Source organism: Pezoporus wallicus, unplaced genomic scaffold, assembly GCF_028554395.1.
Source record: "Pezoporus wallicus isolate ANWC-B61680 ecotype Strahan unplaced genomic scaffold, APGP_CSIRO_Pwel_v1 contig_7545, whole genome shotgun sequence".
Lineage (NCBI taxonomy): Eukaryota > Metazoa > Chordata > Aves > Psittaciformes > Psittacidae > Pezoporus > Pezoporus wallicus.
Genome location: NW_026642398.1, coordinates 6188897 through 6208669, shown reverse-complemented (window position 1 = coordinate 6208669; position 19773 = coordinate 6188897). Strand labels below are relative to the sequence as shown.

The 19773-nt window shown below is 38.2% G+C and overlaps 1 protein-coding gene across 5 annotated transcripts in view; it reads left to right on the top strand.

Annotated features, from left to right (window-relative positions):
* The window catches only part of EFR3A (EFR3 homolog A), a 75757-nt gene that overhangs the window by 31299 nt on the left and 24685 nt on the right, over positions 1-19773 (top strand). For 4 of the 5 annotated variants that reach the window (XM_057429836.1, XM_057429835.1, XM_057429834.1 and 1 more), the window contains 6 exons: positions 2415-2536; positions 6150-6299; positions 10770-10907; positions 15486-15564; positions 16477-16612; positions 18590-18754. In XM_057429836.1, the coding sequence (XP_057285819.1) occupies positions 2415-2536; positions 6150-6299; positions 10770-10907; positions 15486-15564; positions 16477-16612; positions 18590-18754 (790 nt within the window). The remainder of the gene's footprint in view (positions 1-2414; positions 2537-6149; positions 6300-10769; positions 10908-15485; positions 15565-16476; positions 16613-18589; positions 18755-19773) is intronic. The other variant, XM_057429833.1, reaches the window with a different exon arrangement.

Here is a 19773-nt window from a genome sequence, read left to right as displayed (position 1 = left end):
CAGTGTCTGTCACCACTTGACTGTACAGGATAATCGCTACAGAAGGATATGTAAAATGGATTAGTATTACACAATTTTGCTCCTTTTCTCAGTGATGGCTGAGAGTATAGTTTTACAAACTGTATAATTTTCAGCTGTTCTTGTAGCTTTCAGTGGGTGAACTGTTAGTGCTGTTGAAATGGATATGTGTTCTACATAAAACAGGAAAAAAAGACTAAAAAAAAGTAGAAAAAATAGGGTAATTTTGTTTTTTTTCTGAAATACACAGCTTTCACTTTCAGGTTGAAAACTACCCACAAATCAGATTGTGCTGAAGTGATTTGGACTTCTCTAGTTGAATGTGGGTAACGTGCTGATAAAAGCAGGTTCTACATCTTGGAAAGTGCACAAGAAATGCCTCAGCCTGTGCTTCGCAGTTGGCAGGAAGAATACTGGGTGGGGAAAAGCTGAGGAATCTAAATGGGACAGCTCTCTGCTTCAGGGCAGAACCAGCACTGTTCAACCTTTCCTTTCCCTTTTTAATTCCTTCTGTAGTTCTTAAAACTGTCTGTGATGGAGAACCCAAAAGGTCTTTTGGCAGTCTGCTCTCTTTAGAAAGAAGAGGTTTTTAATGTCTGACTTAGGCAGCCTTCGCTTCAGCGTCAGCCTATCATTGGTTTTTCTATCTCTATTGGACAAAGAAAAACATTTATTTCTTTTCTTTTTAAAGCTGTCTTATGTACTTTGTAAGACTAAAACCTTTTAGGCAGCTCTAGACTAGATAATTTAATGGCTTTTGGTCTGTTTTAAAAGGTGTTTATCTAAAGCTTTGTTCATCCCTTGAATAATTGAAGGACTGCATCAGTTAATCACTATATTCAGCTGTGATGCCCCAGCTGGGTGCAATACTTCATCTAAGGGCTTAGTGCAAATTAGGTGGCAAAAAATTTCTTCATAGGTGTCATGGATACAAATGTATCACAATATTGTTTTCTTTTTCATGCCATTACAATGGCATTGATTTCTGTGAAGGTGCAGCTTATTATAACCCTAAGTTTCTTTTCTGTGTTCAGCTGTGTCTGGCTTGTATTTGTGCAGCTGTCTTAAAATGACATTTTGCATTTGCCATTCCTAAATTGCTTTCTTGATTTTTCAGGTCCTATTTCCAGTTTGTCAAGAACCAGGCATCAAATGTGCCTGCAGCTCTGGCCAGCTTAGTGTTCTTTGCACATTTGATGAGCCCACTCTGTCATCTGATTTTCTAGTGTAACTGTGTACAGACAGGCCCCCTCAGAAGTTCACTCAATACATTTTTGTAGTTTGATGTCACAAGTGTTTCTGTATTTTTTCCAAACCCTTTTGCATCTGCCTTACGTGAGTGCTCTTTTGACACTGTTTTTCTAGCTTTCCTTCTAGGATTTTTTGTATTTTTTTGTCACAGTATCACTAAAGTTAAGATATGACAGATGCTGCTTCATCTGGATTTACAAAATCTATTTCCCTGTCATAGGGATAATTTGGAGTGGGTTGATACAATTTGTTCTTGACAAATCCATGTTGACTGTTACTTACCCTTTCATTACTTTGTAGATGTTTGCAAATTGGATTTTTCTTTTAAATGTCTTTCTGCGAATGGAATTAAAGTTGACTGGGTTCTAATTCCCTGACTCCACCTCTTCCCTTTTGTAAAGATAGACAGAATTGACAGATGCCTCCAAGTTTATTCCCTTGCATTTTGATAAGTCAGAATGTTGCTAGTTAACCTGCTAGTGATAGTGTACTCGTTGATTGCTTGGGCTGCTGTCTGCAACTCCCTGAAAGGAGGTTGTAGCAAGGTGGGGTCGGTCTCTTTTCACAGGTAACAAGCAGTAGGAACAGGAGGAAATGTCCTCAAGTTGCACTAGGGGAGGTTTAGATTGGATATTGGGAAATGTTTTTTTTTTTCCCCTGACAGGGTTTTCAAGCACTGGAACAGGCTGCCCAGGAAAGTGGTGCAGTCACCATCTCTGGAAGTATTTAAAAGATGCATAGATGTGGCACCTGGGGACATGGTCTAATGGTGGACTTGGCAGTGATGGGTTAAAGGGTTGGACTTGATGATCCTAAGGCTCTTTTCCAACCTAAATGATTCTGTGATTCAGTGAACTGGTGGCCCTCACTATTGAGGTGTTAGATGTTTCTGTATTGCATAGCATGTTGTATCTCATGAAGTTGCACCTTTCCTGATGATCTAAATGAAGTTCCAGTGGAAAGGCTTTAAAAGGAAAGCTGTCCAATTTAACTTTTTCTCTGCAGTGAGATACTTAAGTGTTGTCAGATCTGGGTTCTTTCCTAATGCGATGTTTTATGTTACTTCTTAAATGAAGCTCAGTATTCATTATGCTTTTTGGGGAATTCAGTATTGAAAGCTTTTTTTAATGTATTTTTTTTTCCAGTTTGTCAAATTTGCCAACATTGAGGAAGACACACCTTCATACCACAGACGCTATGACTTCTTTGTGTCTCGATTCAGTGCCATGTGTCATTCATGTGACCATGATCCAGAAACACAAACCGAGTAAGTGCCATTCTGTATGTCTTAAAGAAAACTGTCTTAACATGTTAATATAGTCTATAGTACAGCTTTCTTGTGATACTTAGTGGATTATTTCATTCCATAGGGAAGAAAATAAAAGCCTGACTTTTTAAATAGCAAATTTAAATATTGCAAATCTGAGGTGGCTGAACCTCCTGGAATATTTAAGTGGAATTTTGCCTGAATAATTGCTCTCCAGAAAGGCTCTACTTATTATTGTAAATGTGTGCAAGTTGCATAACTCCTTTGAGAAATTAATGGGGCTACTCATATGAATAGCAAAAGCATGTTTTGAGTCTGCTATTTGAGAATTACTCATTAAAATTGAATTCTCATAGATGTCTGCAGTATGAGACTGTCTGAAGCTGAAACGCCTTCATGCGTTAGTATTACAAATTTGGGCATTCTTATGTAAGCTCCACGATTAGTTTTACTTCAGCTCCCCCTAGCAGATGTGTTCTTATTGTTCAGCTGTATTTTGACTCCTGAGTATCTTAGAAAACTTAAGGCATTTCAGATTATATTATTTGCATCTCCATTATACTCATCTTTTCTATTTCCATGTGCTAAATTATTTAGCCAACTGTGAAAAATCCATGTGCTTTACGTTTGTTTAACCCTTTGGGTGTGCTGTTTTCACGTTCACTGCGACACATAAGGATTTGTCCAAAAGTTTGCAGTTTCAAAAAGAATGACTAGTTTGTACATTGCTTAGGAGGGAAGAAAAAAACAAACCAACAAACACAAACCAAAAAATTAATTTCTCATTTGCTGTAATTTGCTGCCATCTTATTTGTTGCCCTATTGTGGTATGTAGGGTTCTGCTGTAAACTGTGTCTCTAAAATGGTTACGATTAAATCTGTCTGCTTTTCCTGTACTTTTACCCCTGCCCCCATCCCTTTGTCCTTTAGGAGGATTATTCCAGTGAATGGTTTTACAGGCTGACCATGTGAATTGTATGGTGAAGACCTGAATTGTATTGAGGGACAAAGGGAAAAGGGGATGGAAACTTCTTAAGCAGGTAGCACTGGCGAAGTCAGTTTGTCTACTGCAGCTACCTCGTAACTTAGGCTTCTGCCAGGTACAGACTATTTACCTGAGGCTGAGGATTGCAAACAGTATTCATAAATGTTTTAATGAGCTTTCGGGGATTTTGCCTTTTTAGGCTTAGTGAAATTAAAACATAAATGTTAAACTGCTTACTTACCATGAAACATTTCATAGAGGATAGGATATAAAGCTCAGCTCAGGATTTTTAGTGGTACTTTCACCTTCATTGCCCCTGGCAAATGAGAGGTAATATAAGTAATGAGCTGTGACATGGAATGAATGAAGAGACTAATACATCCCACATTGGTCTATCAGGTATGATTTTCTACTCATAAGGTTACCCCAGAATTAAAACACCTCAAAATTGTGATTGCTGTAGGAGTAAGAGAACTGTGCTAATCTTTTGTTCTTCAGAGTGTCAGCCTGCACCTTATCTGTGCTGCAGTTTGCAATGTTGTTGTACCCTTAGACAAGGAGGAATTTCATCCTAGTGACAGAAGTCTGTACATGACCTTGATTTAAATGTAATCTCTGCTTTAATACCTATCTAAACGTTCTTTAGAGCAATGTGATGAAATTTGATGCTACACCTTTCTCAGTAAGACAACCTTCATTTTTTAGCCTCCTGTACAATAGTAAGAACGTGAAATCACTTCTAATGGTACTCTAGTACACAAGTGTGGCCTTTTTTTCCCACTGTGAATCAATTTTTTACTCAGGTTAGCCAAATATATGGCAATATTACTTTTTACTACTTCATTCTAGACAGCTTAAATGTATCTCTTTCAAAAGAGATCTTTATGAACAGCAGTCATTGGAGTTGGTGCAGCAATTTGCTGGAGGTTCTGAGGTAATTCAACAAAAGAACTGAGCTGTGGCAGACTGTAGATATCACAAGTAGTTGATTCTCTTGATGAGGACTGGGGAGAAATTCAGGTGATCCTAAACCAGACATAGAATCATAGAATGGTTTCGGTTGGAAAGGACCTCAAGATCACCTAGTTCCAACCTCCCGGCCATGGGCAGGGATGCCTCACACTAGACCATGTTGCTGAGGGCTTGACATTTGAAGTTGCTGTCCACCTGCATAGCTTGAGGTTCCACTGAACTTTCTGGCTTGGGTGGGAGCTTGAACATCATCTACACATATAATCAGGTAATGTAGGCTCTGAGACTGAAACTGACCCTGACCTGTAAAGTGAGATATCCCTTTCAGGAGCAGAGGTCAGTCCTAATATTTAATGAATCTAAACCTGCAGTGTCAGCAAAGCTTGATTAGCTTGAGAACTCATAATTCAAAGGCAAAAAAAAACCACTGCCACTCTTAGATCCTCAGTATTGAAAACAGTATTGGATACTGCGCTGTAGTTGCAGTGCAGCAGCAGCAAGAGCTTTTCTAACTGTGCATCCCTTTTCTTCCCTGTTGTGTGTGTAACCCTGGTAAAATTGTCTTGAAAGGTCTAGAATGGTATCAGATGCACACTGAATGTATGTGGTTTCCTTCAGAAAAAGCTGAAAAACAGAAAGATTGAAATCTAAAGAGAAATGTTACAGAGTTTAGTGAGGTCTGTTCCTCTAGCAAATATCTTCATTCAGCAAATTTGAGCAAAGGCGAGTTACGTGTTGTCCGTTCTGAAATTAAGATCTAAAAAAGGAGGGATGGATTTTTAATAGAAATAACTTTAAATTTTAGCAAATCTTGTGCTTATTTCACTTGATGGCTGTACCACCCTTTCTTCTACTTGTTTTCAGTAAGTAAAATCCTATTCCTACCATTTATTATAATGGCTAGTTTGCTACTACCACTTCAACAAAATATTTTGCCATTCATTTAATTGCAGAGATTCTCCTGCAACCTATTTTTAACAAAGTAACAAAACTAGCTAACAGAAAGAAAAAGCCTTAGCCAGTCAGCCTAAAACTAATATTCTTTTTCTTTGTTTTATTGTTGTTGATCAGATCTCAGTTAATTCCGTTCAAATGGGTTTGGGATAAAAGTGGCAGTCCCTCTTGTGCATTGTGCATAATTTGATAGCATTATCCTTTGCTTTCCATCCTGTGAATCTTGCACAGATCTTTAAAACTTGCCTATAATTAATCCAAAGCCTTAATTACAACTTCTAAGGACATGATCATGACTAGATATTGGTTCAGCTGTGCTGTGGTAACTTCACACCAGTTTTCTTCAGCACTGGAATAGGTTGAGATTGTGCAGTTTCAACTGATGGGTGGTAAATTGTGTAGAGCTTGTGGATTTTTGCCTGTTTGCCTTCTGTTGGAGGTGGTGCACACAGCCTGAGTATTCATTGGTCAGTGTCGGTATTATCCTTTTGGATCATCTTCTGTTTGGTTGTTTGATCTTTGAAGGCGTTTAAAGGCAATATGGGCAACCTTAAGGAATTGGCCACATTTCCATATTACTGCTTGTGAGAACCCATTTGAATCCCACGCTATGTAGTTACTACTGCCAACTAGGGAAACAGCCATACTGGGAGGTGATGTGTTTCTTCTCCTTTTCACTAATTCCTTTTCTTCCTTCCTTAGGATTCGGATTGCTGGAATCAGGGGCATTCAGGGAGTGGTTCGAAAAACAGTTAACGATGAACTTCGAGCAACTATATGGGAACCTCAGCACATGGACAAGATCGTACCTTCGCTGCTGTTTAACATGCAGAAAATAGACGATATTGACAGGTATTTTTATTCCTGGTCACTCATGTGTTTTAAGCACTTCTATTGCTAGCGCTGGGAAAATTCCCTAAAACCAATCTCAGCTATGCAAAGGAGCTTAAATGTTTGCTTTGTGTCCAACCATAGCTGCTTCAAAGCTTGCTTGGTAAGTAGGCTCAGCAGCCTTCTCATACCACCACGCTTTTCAGGCTTTCACATGACACTCAGCTTGCTAAATCTGTCAGGTTTCTCACTTTTAGTTTGTTGGGTTTAGGTGGTGTGTTTCCCAATTCTTCAGCCTCATTCTTTTCTCATACTTCTAACTGTCAGCACCTGTCTTTTCTCTAAAGCAGGTTTTGAGACTACATAACTAAATCAATAGTTGTCTTTCTGTCCATGCTTTATTTATTTACTGCATAAAACTGAGGGCCCACACAGTATGTACAGAAATATCTGGATTTTACATCTGAAGAGTGTTCTGAATAAGAGACGAAGGTTTCTGGAAGTGCTGTTTGAATAAGGAGAGCCTTGTTAGGCTTTGCTTGTTCTTACAAGGATTCTACATGCAGGTTGGCCATTTAGCAAAAAATTAAACTAATTACTGATGGTAGAGCTAACTGAAATAGGATTTGGATCAACCTTGTAAGGCAGATCAATTTGTGTGTACTGCAGGACCAATTTCTGTCATTTGTTGAGCAATGCAGTAGTGGTGGTAGAAAACAAATCTGTCAAAAAACAACTGTCAAATATTGCTTGAAACTTTCTCTATAATGCACGTTCAACGGAAAAAAAGACTAATGCTTTTCCAAGTGACAATCAGAGGCCTTTATGATGTACATATGACAGAAGCTGAAAACAGTATTTATAAATTGTTGATCTCTAGGCCTTAAGTGATGTTACAGAGAATTTCTCATCTTGTGATATCATATGTGTGGAGCACAAACAGAGACATCTGGAGGAGTAGGAGTCAGAAGCACATTGTTTTGGCAGATGGAATCGAAGTATTATTTAAGAGAGAGCAGAAATACCAGAAAATACCCCCATCTTAAGTCCATAGAAAATAACCATTTTTGGTTAAAGCTGAGGTACATGTTGTTAAGGCTTAGCTTAAAGATCAGCATAATTTGTACTTGTGGAACCTTACTTAGTAGCTTAATCCTAGATTCTTCTGAGAACCTGTCAGATGAGACACTTTTGTAGTTTTTAATATTTAAACACTTTAGAAAAACAGTTGTATTTCTGGGTGTTATTTGTATATCTGTATGCACATTCTAGTTACATGACTATCAGAAAAAACTGCAAGTGTAACTTGTTCTAAAAATCAAATTGGGTTTTTTCTTAGTTGTACTTCACCATGATTCTGTGTTACAAAATAATTGTCATGCATATATATGCAGTATATAGTATATGCTACTACCTTGAACTGGTAGAACCGTTCAAGGGAGTAGTTCCTGCCCATTTAATTGCAAAATGCACTTCATGTTTCGTTCCTCTGGACTTTCTGTAGTAAAGAAAGTCTGGATGCAGAGAAATAGTAGTAATTTACTTGTGTTGCAGTTGGATTTGTCAGATCCTTGTTGAAAAAAACAGATCTTTGTTTTCTGATCTTTGTCTAAAAACCAAGTCAGTGAAACAAAATGTTGCTCATTTGAATTTAGAACCTTGAGAGGCTGTACAAAGCTTTCCCTTAAAACTATAAAAGTTAAAAGCAGTTTTCATTGTCTTTCATCTGATAATGCTAAAGGAACTCTGAGTGAGAAATACTTAGGGGTAGATGCTGTAAAAGTTCAAAATAAGAAGGTGATTCTGACAGACAAAGGAAAGACAATTTTGAACATTCTGATGCAGTCTGAAGACTCATGAAGACTGGATTGCAGTTTCTCCCTTTAACCTCTTCTAAAATAAGACTCCAAGCAATGCTGAGAGGCCACCTTCTGTGGTTTTCATATAGAGACACTTAACACGTAATTTATTTTTACTGGTTTAACTATAATTCTTCCAGGCAGAACTCACTGCATGTTCTGCACCCTGCTTTCTTTTTTCCCTCCACCCACTTTGTACTGCTGCTGCATTCTTGGGAATCTGAGTCAAAACAGCAATGGGAATAAGAGTCCTGGGTGGTTGTTTGTACCTTCTCTGCACTGAGAAGGATGCCTGTCTGTCTGGATCAGTCTAGACAGTACAGGGAAGGAAAAACAGGCAGATTGAGAGGCAGTACAGGGAGGGAAAAACAGGCAGATTGAGAAGCACAGCAGTTGAATGAAGCTGTGGTTTAGTGGTGCTCATGTTGGGTTATGTACAAATTGTCATGCCTTTTAAAATTCTAATCACTTTATATTTGTAAAACTATTTCTCCTTACTTATCTAACAGGGTGCCTGGGGCTTTCCTATTATTAAAATCTGACAAGGCAGCAATGTTATGGTAATTTCTGAAACACTGATGTTACCAGAGGGAACCGGACTTGTATATCGCAACTTTTAGACTGCAGTAGTCTTGAAGCACTGGAAGATCTTCTGCTATCAGAAGATATTGCAACTATGATGTTAACATGTTCATCTGACGAGTGGCATTTCAGTATTTCACTCGTTGAAGTGCTCTAAAGCTATGTGTTTTAGATACTAAGGAGTGTACATTAACTAAAGCTGATGAACACTTCTAAATGTATTTAATGCATAAACTTGCACTGCAGAACTGAAAGTATGTTTAAGGTTTTAGTGTACTGATTTCTTCAGACTAAAATAAATCTCTAAACACGTCTATACAGAATGTGTGTGAACCCTCACTTAAGTTTCTATAATGTGTTTTGTGCAAAAAAATACATGCCATCTGTAGCTACAGTTCTTCTTAGGGGAAACTTTCTTTCCTCTGCAGTCTTTCACCTTTCAACTGCTCAGTTTAAATGAAATATTAACAGTTTAATGGTATGGTGTGTGAAGTGCTTTAATTCAGAAATACTTTTCAAATGCCTTTGATTTGCTGTAGTAATTCAGGTCTCTGTGTACTAAAAAAGAAGTGAATTTGGGCAAGGAGAAAACAAAATGACAAAATAAAAACCCACAACACCACCCCCCCCCCCCCCCCCCAAAAAAAAAAAAAACAAAACATTTCAGGGCCTGCATCAAAAATGAGAAGTGGGAAACTGGAAACTCTTCTGGAAGGGCTCTAGCTTTCACTGTTTACAGCATGGGTGATGATCTTTGCTATTCCAAGGTGAGACTTGCCTTCAAAACTCAGTAGAATTTGGGCCTCAGTAGGTTTTAGTTTGTTCAAAATATTCTGGCATCCCTGTAGTTTTGCTTCTCTTGTCTGGATTCAGTCTTCAGTTTGGTAGTTTTACTTTCTTTCTGTACCACATTGATTTTAAATAGTCAGCCTGATTCCCAGTCACAGAGAGAAAAGAAATAATGGGAAGTGGCAGTATTTGAACCTTACAGAAATTTGGTAGCTGCCATTTGATCATTAGTATAAAAAATTAAAGCCTTGCTTTGCACAGCACGTTTTATTAAGCTCCGAAGTTGAAATTTCCATATGAAATGAAGTTGATATTTAAATGCTAATTTTAATTCCTTCTAGCTTAAGAAAAAATATTTTACTTTAAGTCATTCATTGGGGTATTTTAGCACCTGAAGAAATAGTAGCTGTGTAATAAAATCCTCCCCCACCCATTGCTTTTTTCCTCTCCCTTCCGTCATGTTATCTTTTTTTATTGTTTTTTTTTATCCATAGAATCATGGAATGATTTTAGTTGGAAGTCCATCTGCTTCCAACCCCCTGTCATGTGCAGGGACATCTTCCACTAGAGCAGGTTGCTCCAGGCCCCGTCTAACCTGACCTTGAACACTGCCAGTGATTGGGCAGCCACAGTTTCTCTGGGCAGCCTGTGCCAGTGCACAGACACCATGTACAATCCTCTCCATAGTGATGTTGGGCAAAGTTAGAAGGTGACTAACTTAACTTCTACAAATCTAGTTAGAGGTAACTGTGTGGGTGATAATGTTCTAATCAGTTCAATCAGACATTTTTCAACTTGTAAGCCATCTGTTCCTGCAGAAGTATTGGAGATTTATTTAACAGTCACCCACACAGTGTGGATTCAGTAGTGGGCAGGTGAAATAGATCATTAGTCTGAACAAAGTGACTAAAGATTCTGCCTAACTTTTTACATGGTTTCATAGCCTTCATTGTTAGCAATGGGTTATAGTTTGCAAAATACAGTGGGTAACAGGTTAAATCAATGTTAACAGCCATTGGTTTTGCCATATAAATATTTACCAATACAGAGATCACTACTGAGTGGACAGATGATGGTTTATAGTCCTGCTATAAGAGAATAAAATATGTTATTCCAAACTCTGGTTTGATGCATATTTGAAGTAACAGGGGCTTTGGGATCAAAAGCATGACTTGTGAACATTGTAGATCCAAGGGTGGGTACAGTAAGAATGATGAACATTAAGCAGTAGTAAAATCAGTGTATTTTTGTCTTACTTCAGCAGAGTAGGCCCTCCATCCTCACCTACAGGAGGAGAGAAAGAGGAAAATCCTGCTCTGCTGGCTGAGAACTGCTTCAGGGAGCTACTAGGAAGAGCAACGTATGGAAATATGAATAATGCTGTCAGACCAGTTTTTGCGTAAGTTGAAAATTCATGGAAGGTCTTACCTTGAGACTTGCTTTTATTTCATCCTCTAATTATGTTGCGTTAAATTCCTTCCTCCTTTTCAACCTAAGGGATTCCATTCATGTTTCTTCAAGAAATTGCCCTTCTCTTAATCTCAAGTCTTAGTTGCTTATCAACTTGAAGATAGTTATGAAGAAACATGGCTCCCATTTTACTGATTTTAGAAGTGCGATGTAATGATTTGGAGGGATTTGCCTCAGCTGGCCTTTCTTTTGAATGTGGAACTGTTTATTGTAGATATTGGCATCCCACAGATAACCGTTGCAGTCAGTGAAGAGACAAGCCACATAAAATTCAAGTAGCACAAGTGAACACTGTGCCTGGATGAATATATAAAGTTGAGATTTGTACTTTCTTGCAGTTTTCTTCGAAGACCTGTTTTGCTATTTTGTGAGGAATATCTTTTAACAGCTCACTTAGTTGTGAATGGCAGATGCGCACACAGTAGGGACGTTATACACAAATGCATGCAGTACAAATGACAGCTGATGTATTAACTATTAAGTGCAGTGTTTTTCAGTTCTGTGCTACAGTTGCTTCCTAAAAAAAAGACGTGAAAAAAGCTACAAACACTGAGATAACTTAAATCTGCTTCTTTCACCTCTAGCATCTAAAAAGTAGGCATATTCTCAGGGGAGATCTTTACAGGAAGCTCTAAATTCAGTGATACAACTTTCAAACCCTGGTGAGGAGGAGAGCTGTGTGCTCCTTGTAGATTTTCAAGATATGCACCTGTTATGGGCACATCTTCTCTTAGATGACCTAGTTCTTCCCCCAAGACTTAAGGATTCCATTCCTGTACTGAAAGGCTTTCAAGCTTCCAAAAGCCCTTTATTTACTACTGTTAAGTAAGAACAGAAGTTCAAAAAGAAGATAGGATAGGTATTGAGGACAGAAAACTTCTGTAGCCACTTGTTTTTCACCCAAAAGCATTAACTGCAAAGAGCTGTGCTATTATCTTTCCGTGTATACCTATTATACCAGTCCGATAGGAGTTTAACTGTTGTAGAATTGAGTGCTTTATTAATAAATCTTCAACCTTTCCTACGTGTAGAATTTGCATTCCTCCAAAATACCTGCCACTAGAGGGAACTGCATGCTTTATTTGTGAGCTGAAATCAGTAGATGATGACCACAGTTACTCAGAATAGAGTGCTTGTGGTCACCATTTTTGTGTTCCATTTAGAGGAAGAATTGCCAAATAAGTTCATCTTTTTGTAAGTAACTGCTGTAAAGGTTTAGTGGTTTTGAGAGAAAGAGTGCAGAAAATGCAGCTTCCAAGCTATTTTTCCTAACCAAAAAAAGGTGTGCTATATAATCAGCTTCGCATTGTGAATGGGCAGAACTGGTAGAGTGGAAGTTTGAGATAGCGAGTCCGTTGTATCCAGTTGAAAAACCTGACTTAATTTGTGCACACTTGGTTAGAAAAAGTTTCTCCTAACAGTTTTCAACAATTTCACTGGTTTTAAGAAAGTTCTGAAAATAATGATAAGGTCACTTATTAAAGTGCTAACACTGAAGATGCAGGTTCTGCTCCCCACTTGAAGGCTTCCTTTATCTTGCCTTGGAGTCCCTTCCAACCCAAACCATTCTATGACCAGTCCACGTGCCATCACTTCCTTGCAAAACTGGGAGAACAGTACTGCTGCAACATGATTTGAGGGTAATGAAGACAGTTGAAATCTGGAGTCAGTCTCTTGGTATGGTTTTGGATTGACTTTAATTCTCCTTGTCTTTGGCAGAAATTCTCCATGGTTAGAAGTGTCTGCATCTGGAAAGTCACAAATTCCTATTTTTTAATGAAATCTGACAGATCAATCTGGCAAACTGCTTAATGAAAGTCAAAAATTTCATATTAATATGAGATGAAAAAAATCTGTATTTTGTGTCAGCAGTCACAAGCTATTTAGACTTACTTAGCATGAATTTGCAATGGTGAATAGATTAGACAGATCCAGGGGGATACAGTGAATATAAACAACTTCCCAAGTATAACAAGTTATACCCTATTCATCTCACTGTATTTCCATTCTTGTGAGTTATCAGATCATCAGTGCAAGGGTTTTGAATATCAGAAGACTGGTGTTTAATATTCTTCCAGCAAACATAGTGCATGAGAAGATTATTTCATACATTTCCATACATGCCTCAGTTCTACTTTGTAATCACCAGCATCAGTTTATCATTTTGTACTGTGAGTTGAATTTTGACTGATTGTGGCTCTCACTTGATAAAGTAGTTATTTGCACCATTGTTTCTGCTGTTCCTTTTAATTTCAGAAACACAATTGTGCACATTTGCTACATATGTGCAACATTTTAGTAGAAGGCAGAGTTCGGCATTTGTTAATCCAGCAATAAAATGTTTTGCAATCTCACATAGATACTTTTTGTTAAAGAAAATCTAATTGGAAAAAAAAAAAAACAAAACAAGCAAGATGTGACTTGATTTTTAACTAAACTAAATGCAGCATGTTCAAGATAGCATTAACTCTCTTTTACACAAGCAAAACTATGTTGCATACACTGCCTGCATTCTGATGAGTAAAATATATCACCTACAATAATCTAATACTCCTTTTCTTATGAGTAAAATTCCTGTACACAAGGTATGCTGCCAGTTGAGCTACTACTCAAAATGTTAACTTGGGCTGTCATCTTTCCCCTTCCATCGCCCCATCAGTTTATGTACCTGATGCAGCTAATTCTTTGCCTATCTGGAAAACTGTGTGTCTTGTTTTGAGAAATAAAAAACAAACTTGATGTAAGACATATAATTTGACCAATAATCTTGACCATAACCTGCCTGAATGAATCTTTGGGGCACATAAAGAGGTAACGGAGAAAGCATGCTACCCTGAAAGATGAAAGGTTTAGCTGCAATCAGGAGAAGCCAGTGGAGAGCATGATTTTGTGTTTGGTAAGACAAAAATAAAATAGGCTAGCTAAAATAAGCTGTCATCCACAAGTGATGGGCTGTACTGGAATGATATTAGGGAGAAAGAAGATATGAATAAATATATGATGAAACACTAAGCCTTGAAGGATTTAAAGAGGTAATTTTTTTGTCTTTCTATCCAAGGCAGGATTAAATGTACCTGTGTGTTTGGCATGTGCACAAGAAAGCCAGCTATCTCCACCAGGTAGTCCAGTTTAATGTTTAGTAATGCAAATATGCTGTTACCTTGGCAGACAGACAGCTTTAATATTCCTGAAAATATTTCCTGTAGGGATTTCTATTTAAAGCTGCGTAATGTGTCAAAATGGCTGTATTTCTTCTAAGCTGTGCGATGGACTGCAGCATAATTTAGGGCACAGTGGAGGATGGCTTTATGCCAGCTAGTTTAATCAACCTTGAAGAAGACCTGTGTGCTCAACTAGGTCACTAGGCTGGTAGCAGCTGGCCAGTGAGGTAATTGAGACCTTCAGACTCTAAACAAAGTCAGTTAAAGCATCCAGTCAGTCCTCCAGCATTCAGGGTAGTGGCTGCTTTCACCTGTATGCTCTCAAATTTGTTATTTGGAGCATCTTTATATGTCTGCTCTGCTCTCTGAGGAATGGCAGACCAGTAGTGATTCTGTAACTGAGATTCCTATTTAGAAAGACAAATTCAGTTGCTGCAAGGAAGTTTTTGATTGCTTTTCTTTTGATTATTGTTTTTTGTTTGTTGGTGTGTTTGGTTTTTGTTTGCTTGAGGGGGGTTTAACCTAAATCATACCAGTTAAAAGGCATCCAAAATTACTTTTTTCAGACTCCAAGATTTAAATATGCCTTGATTTTTGTCATGCTTTTCTAGTTACTCAGTTCTTTTTGGAAGGTTTTATGTCTGCCCTATGCATAGCTTTCAGCATAGTGTTTAAGCAGAATTTCTCTCTGCTTGAAACTGACAGTGTTTCATTGGTGGCTCCTATCCCATTTAAAGAGAAACTGAAGCATTTATCGTTCTGATTCTGTTTGGATAATTCTTGCAGGAAGTGTTGAAATACTTCAGAGTGATAAAGGAGTATATATACAAAGAGTAGCTCTTTTTTTTGGTTTCCATATATTATTCATGAAACCACTGTGAAAATGAAAGTAATTCTTAGAGTCTCTCTTCTGGATTTAACTTTCAGTGATAATTATTTTGTAGCTCCTGATTCAAAACAAATTATCTTATTTAGAGTTTGTCAAGGTATAATAATCATCTTCTTCAGTGTTTCTCTTCCTTATAAATAGTGTCACAGCTATTTTTATGTGTACACTTTGTATGGAAACAGTATATTCTTAACTGTATATCTTTGGTATGACTGGTTCCTTAAATTCCCAAAACTGGAAGATCAGGAATTTCTGTTACAGCAGAATGTTTTGTGACCACATCCTAAACCTTGAAACAAAGCTTTTCTGAGGTTGTAGTTTTCTTACCTAGTTACTCTTTAAAAGCTTTATGTTAAGGAAATAATCAATTTGAGGTGAATTTTGGGAAAACTGTAAGTTGACATTTATTATATCTGTGGAATGTCATTATTTCAGGTCTCTTAATTTTTGGTTACAGGCATTTAGACCATCACAGACTATGGGATCCCAACGAATTTGCTGTTTCCTGCTTCAAAATCATCATGTATTCTATACAGGTAGGACTTTCTCCAGGGATTTTTTTCTTATCTCATTTACATGGTTTGAGCAGGTGAGACAAGTTTAAATGCTCACCTCACCACAATAGTGATAGACAATAGATGAAGTAAAGATGCCTTTCCATAACTTCTTAGCCTTATTCTTTATTAAAACTGTTAAAATAATAACCTGATAGTGGTTTGTGATGAGAAGTTACCTGATTTACTTTCAGTTACTGTACACTTGTAGAACTAAAAAAGATATTAAAGAATTCTCAGTGAAAGGTAGTGTGGAGGTCCTTCAGCCAGCTCAGAACAAGGAGATGGATAGTCATACTGACCTGACATGTGCTTGATAAGTAAATCTCTCTTAAGGTGGTCATTTCTCATGCCAATACAGCTGTACTGCTGTTGCAATCCAAGAATCCATCTTCACATGGAACTGTGCTGTGCTAATTGATTTTTACTAGTGAGCAACCTCTATTGTCTATTGTAAACATGATCAAAGTCTGCTGCTTGGCTTGGATCAAGCACAGACACCCGAAAGATAAAGTTATGGAATTGCAGGTTTGTGGAAGACATCTGAGTTTTCTCAGCGTTTATATCAATGGCATTTTGTCATAATAGCAGCTGAAGGCCCTGGACTGCAGTTGGCTGAATGAAGTACTACTTCAGGCCTCCTCTGTTCTTGTTAGATGTTCCTGAGTATTTTAATGCTATAAGCTTTTGTACACTATGCTGGATGGCTTCATCAGTCATGGTAGGTTTTAAAATCCATATTTAATCATGAATTGATTGAAATCTGGATACATTTCTGAGTAAGAATATTATGGAATAGGAATATGGTTGTGACTGTAGCTGAATGGTGTACGAGTTTATTCTTATTAAAGTCACAGATTAAGCCTTTCTTTCTGTTTGTCTGTGTTTTAATAGGCACAATATTCCCATCATGTAATACAAGAAATTCTGGGACACCTTGATGTTCGTAAAAGAGACTCGCCACGAGTTCGTGCTGGCATTATTCAGGTTCTTTTGGAAGCAGTTGCAATAGCAGCCAAAGGATCAATAGGTAAGTTGTCTTCGATTAAAGGCATCAGGTCAAAGGATAAATTTGAAGGTTGGTTCTTATTTTTGCTTTGTTTTCAGACTGAATGAAAGCATGTATTTTGAGAAGGCCTTTTACTTGGTTTACAGTTACTCAAATGTATTTAATTGGTTGTTTCACTGCTTTATAATCCTTTGCATTGAAAAATGAGTAGATGAATGTTTACAGCCTTGTGAAAGGCAGAAGCTCCTGTTTGGTAAGAATTCACAAAGAGATCTGTGTGTGACTCTACGAAATGTCACTAGCACTGTCACTTTGTGATATAGCTGCTGTGAGATGAGTGGTAAGAAGGGAGTCAAGTAGAACGATCTTTGTGCATTTTTACTTTTGTAATTTTGAAGCAGCTGATAAGGTGAATTGTGTCATTTAAGGCAGCATAGTTCTTTGAAATAAAAGTAGTTCCGAAGTTGGGTACACATGTGCTCTGCTGTTGTATTTCCTTGGTCTGCTACTGAAACATTATTGCTTTGCTTCATTAATCTGAGCCTGTTCTTTCAGTAAAAGATCCACTTGCATGCACAGACCTGTCAGAGTTGTGATCAGAGGGCTGGAGCAGCTCTTCTGTGAACACAGGCAGACAGAGCTGTGCTGTTCAGCCTGGAGAAGAGAAGGCTCTGGGGAGACCTTAGAGCAGCTTCCAGTGCCTAAAGGGGTCTACAGGAAAGCTGGAGAGGGGCTTTTTATGAGGGCATGTACTGATAGGATAAGGGGAAATGGCTTTAAACTGCAAAGGGTAGATTTAGATTAGACATTAGGAATAAATTCATTACTGTGAGTGTGGTGAGGTGCTGTCACAGGTTGCCCTGAGAAGTTGTGGCTGCCCCATCCCTGGCAGTGTTCAAGGCCAGGTTGGATGGGTCTTGGAGCAAGCTAGTCTAGTGGAAGGTATCCCTGCCTATGGTAGGGGGGTGGAACTGGATGACTTTTAAGGTCCCTTCCAACCCAAACCATTCCATGATAATGACTTGTGAATTCTTTTACTATATTAATAAAAGAGCTCAGTATTTGATCCAATACATAGAACTGGGTTTCAGTAGCAGGTTTTGAAATAACTGAAAATTGGGTGCAAATATCAGCAGTTTAACATAGTATTGATGCTTAATTTCAGCAACCACTCGCATTTTCTGTGTAAAACTTGCCATGGTGGGTTGTCTCCAGCCTGCAGCCATTTGCTCCTCTTTCCCACAGGACAGGGAGAAGGTAGAGAGAAGGTCAGAAGTCTCATGGATCAAGAGAAAGACAGTTCAATGGGTGAAACAAAAGCTGCATCCACAAAGAAAGCAAAGGAATTTATTCAGTACTTCCCACTGACAGATATTTAGCTGCTTCCCAGAAAGCAGAGCCTCAGCTTGCAGAACAGTTACTTTGGAAGACAAATGCCATATGAGCAAATGTCCCCCAATTCCTCCTCCTTTCTTTGAGCTCTTACCGCTGAGCGTGATGTTGCATGGTATGGAATAGCCCCTTGGTCAGTTTGAGTGAGCCAGCCCATCTGTGTCTCCTCCCAGTTTCTTGCACACCTCAGCCTACTCTATAGACAGAATAGGAAAAGTAAAAAGCCTTGATACTTGCTAGCCCTGTTCAGCAACAGCCAAAACACTGGTGTGTTGTCAGCAATATTTTAGTCACGAACCCAAAGCACAGCACCACTCAGGCTGTGAGGGAGAAAGTTATCTCCATCCTAGCCAGACTCACTACAAATTGATAGTAATGGATTATGCATACACACTGGATTGCATTTACTGATTCCAAATGAATTTCTCAAATATCAAGGTGTAGGCACACTTCAAAAGCTTATCCTGAGGCCATATCCCTCAGACAGTGAATTTCATTTGTTCTTTTCAGCTTAACCTGATTTCTCCTGGGAAGGGATTGATTTTAATATACTTAAGGCATCTTTCTCTTAGCAGCTGCAATCATTGTTGTGTGTTTTTTTTCCAGGCCCAACAGTTCTGGAAGTTTTTAACACCTTGTTGAAGCACTTACGCATCAGCGTTGACTTTGAGCTGGGTGATAGGCGCAGTTCAGCAGGAAGTGCCACTTTCAGCACAAGCTCCAAGGAGAGTGATGAGAGGATTGTCCAAAATGCTATTATCCAAACAATTGGTGAGTGATGACAGTAACATGGGTTCACTTAAAATTACTTCCCTTCTGCATCATCCTCAATGAAATGGTATTAAACCAGCTTGAATCAAAGAGGAATACTGGTGAGTATGGTGTCTCTGGTTATATTTGCCTCTAAATCTCAGGCTTACTTCATGTATTTGACTTCTGAAAGACTGGTTTTTTAATTGTTATCTGAGCAGATCGCCAAGAAGCTCAATGAAAATTAAAAATGCTTGTGGACTTACAATACATTTGTTGATTATATTATTATATAGGACTTGAAATATAGACATCATTTGGTCTCAGAGGTACAAAACTAATATTACTTCTTTTATGAAAATCATATTGCAAGCAGTCACACAGTAATATATTTGAGTAGGTGCTACTTGAAAAAAGAGTGTTAAACATAGTGGCAACGATGACACCTAATGGCTGGTTCTGCTGCCACAACTTCACTGAGGTATTTCTTAACACAATACTGAAAATAAGAGCAACAGTTTCTGTAAATGATTTCATTAAAATTGCCTCTCCCCTTTTTTCAGATTTTTCTCTTGATGGTACTAATATTATATATTGCAGGGCATTTACAGTGTGTATTCCTTTACTTAAAGAACAAGGGGGAATGTAACTTCCATGTTGTTCACTAATCTGTACCTTTGCTTATGCCATGAAGCTTTCTACAGCCAGCAGCAAGTATATAGTAGATTATTTCTCACCATTCTTAAATTAAAATGTTGGCATCCCACCTCCCAAAAAAATCCCCCAAAACCCACAACCCAACCTTTTAAAGTAAAGCTTCTTTCTGTCAACGTGACATTTATTACTGCACAATGGTAGAATAAAATAGGTTACTTCAAGTTGGAAGGGATTATCAAGTCCAGCTCCCTGATTCTCTCAGGACTACCGGAAACTAAACCATATGACTGAAAGCATTGTCCAGACACTCTAAACTCTGACAGGCTTGGTGCTGTGACCATGTCCCTGGGCAGCCTGTTCCAGTGACTGACCACCCTCTCTCG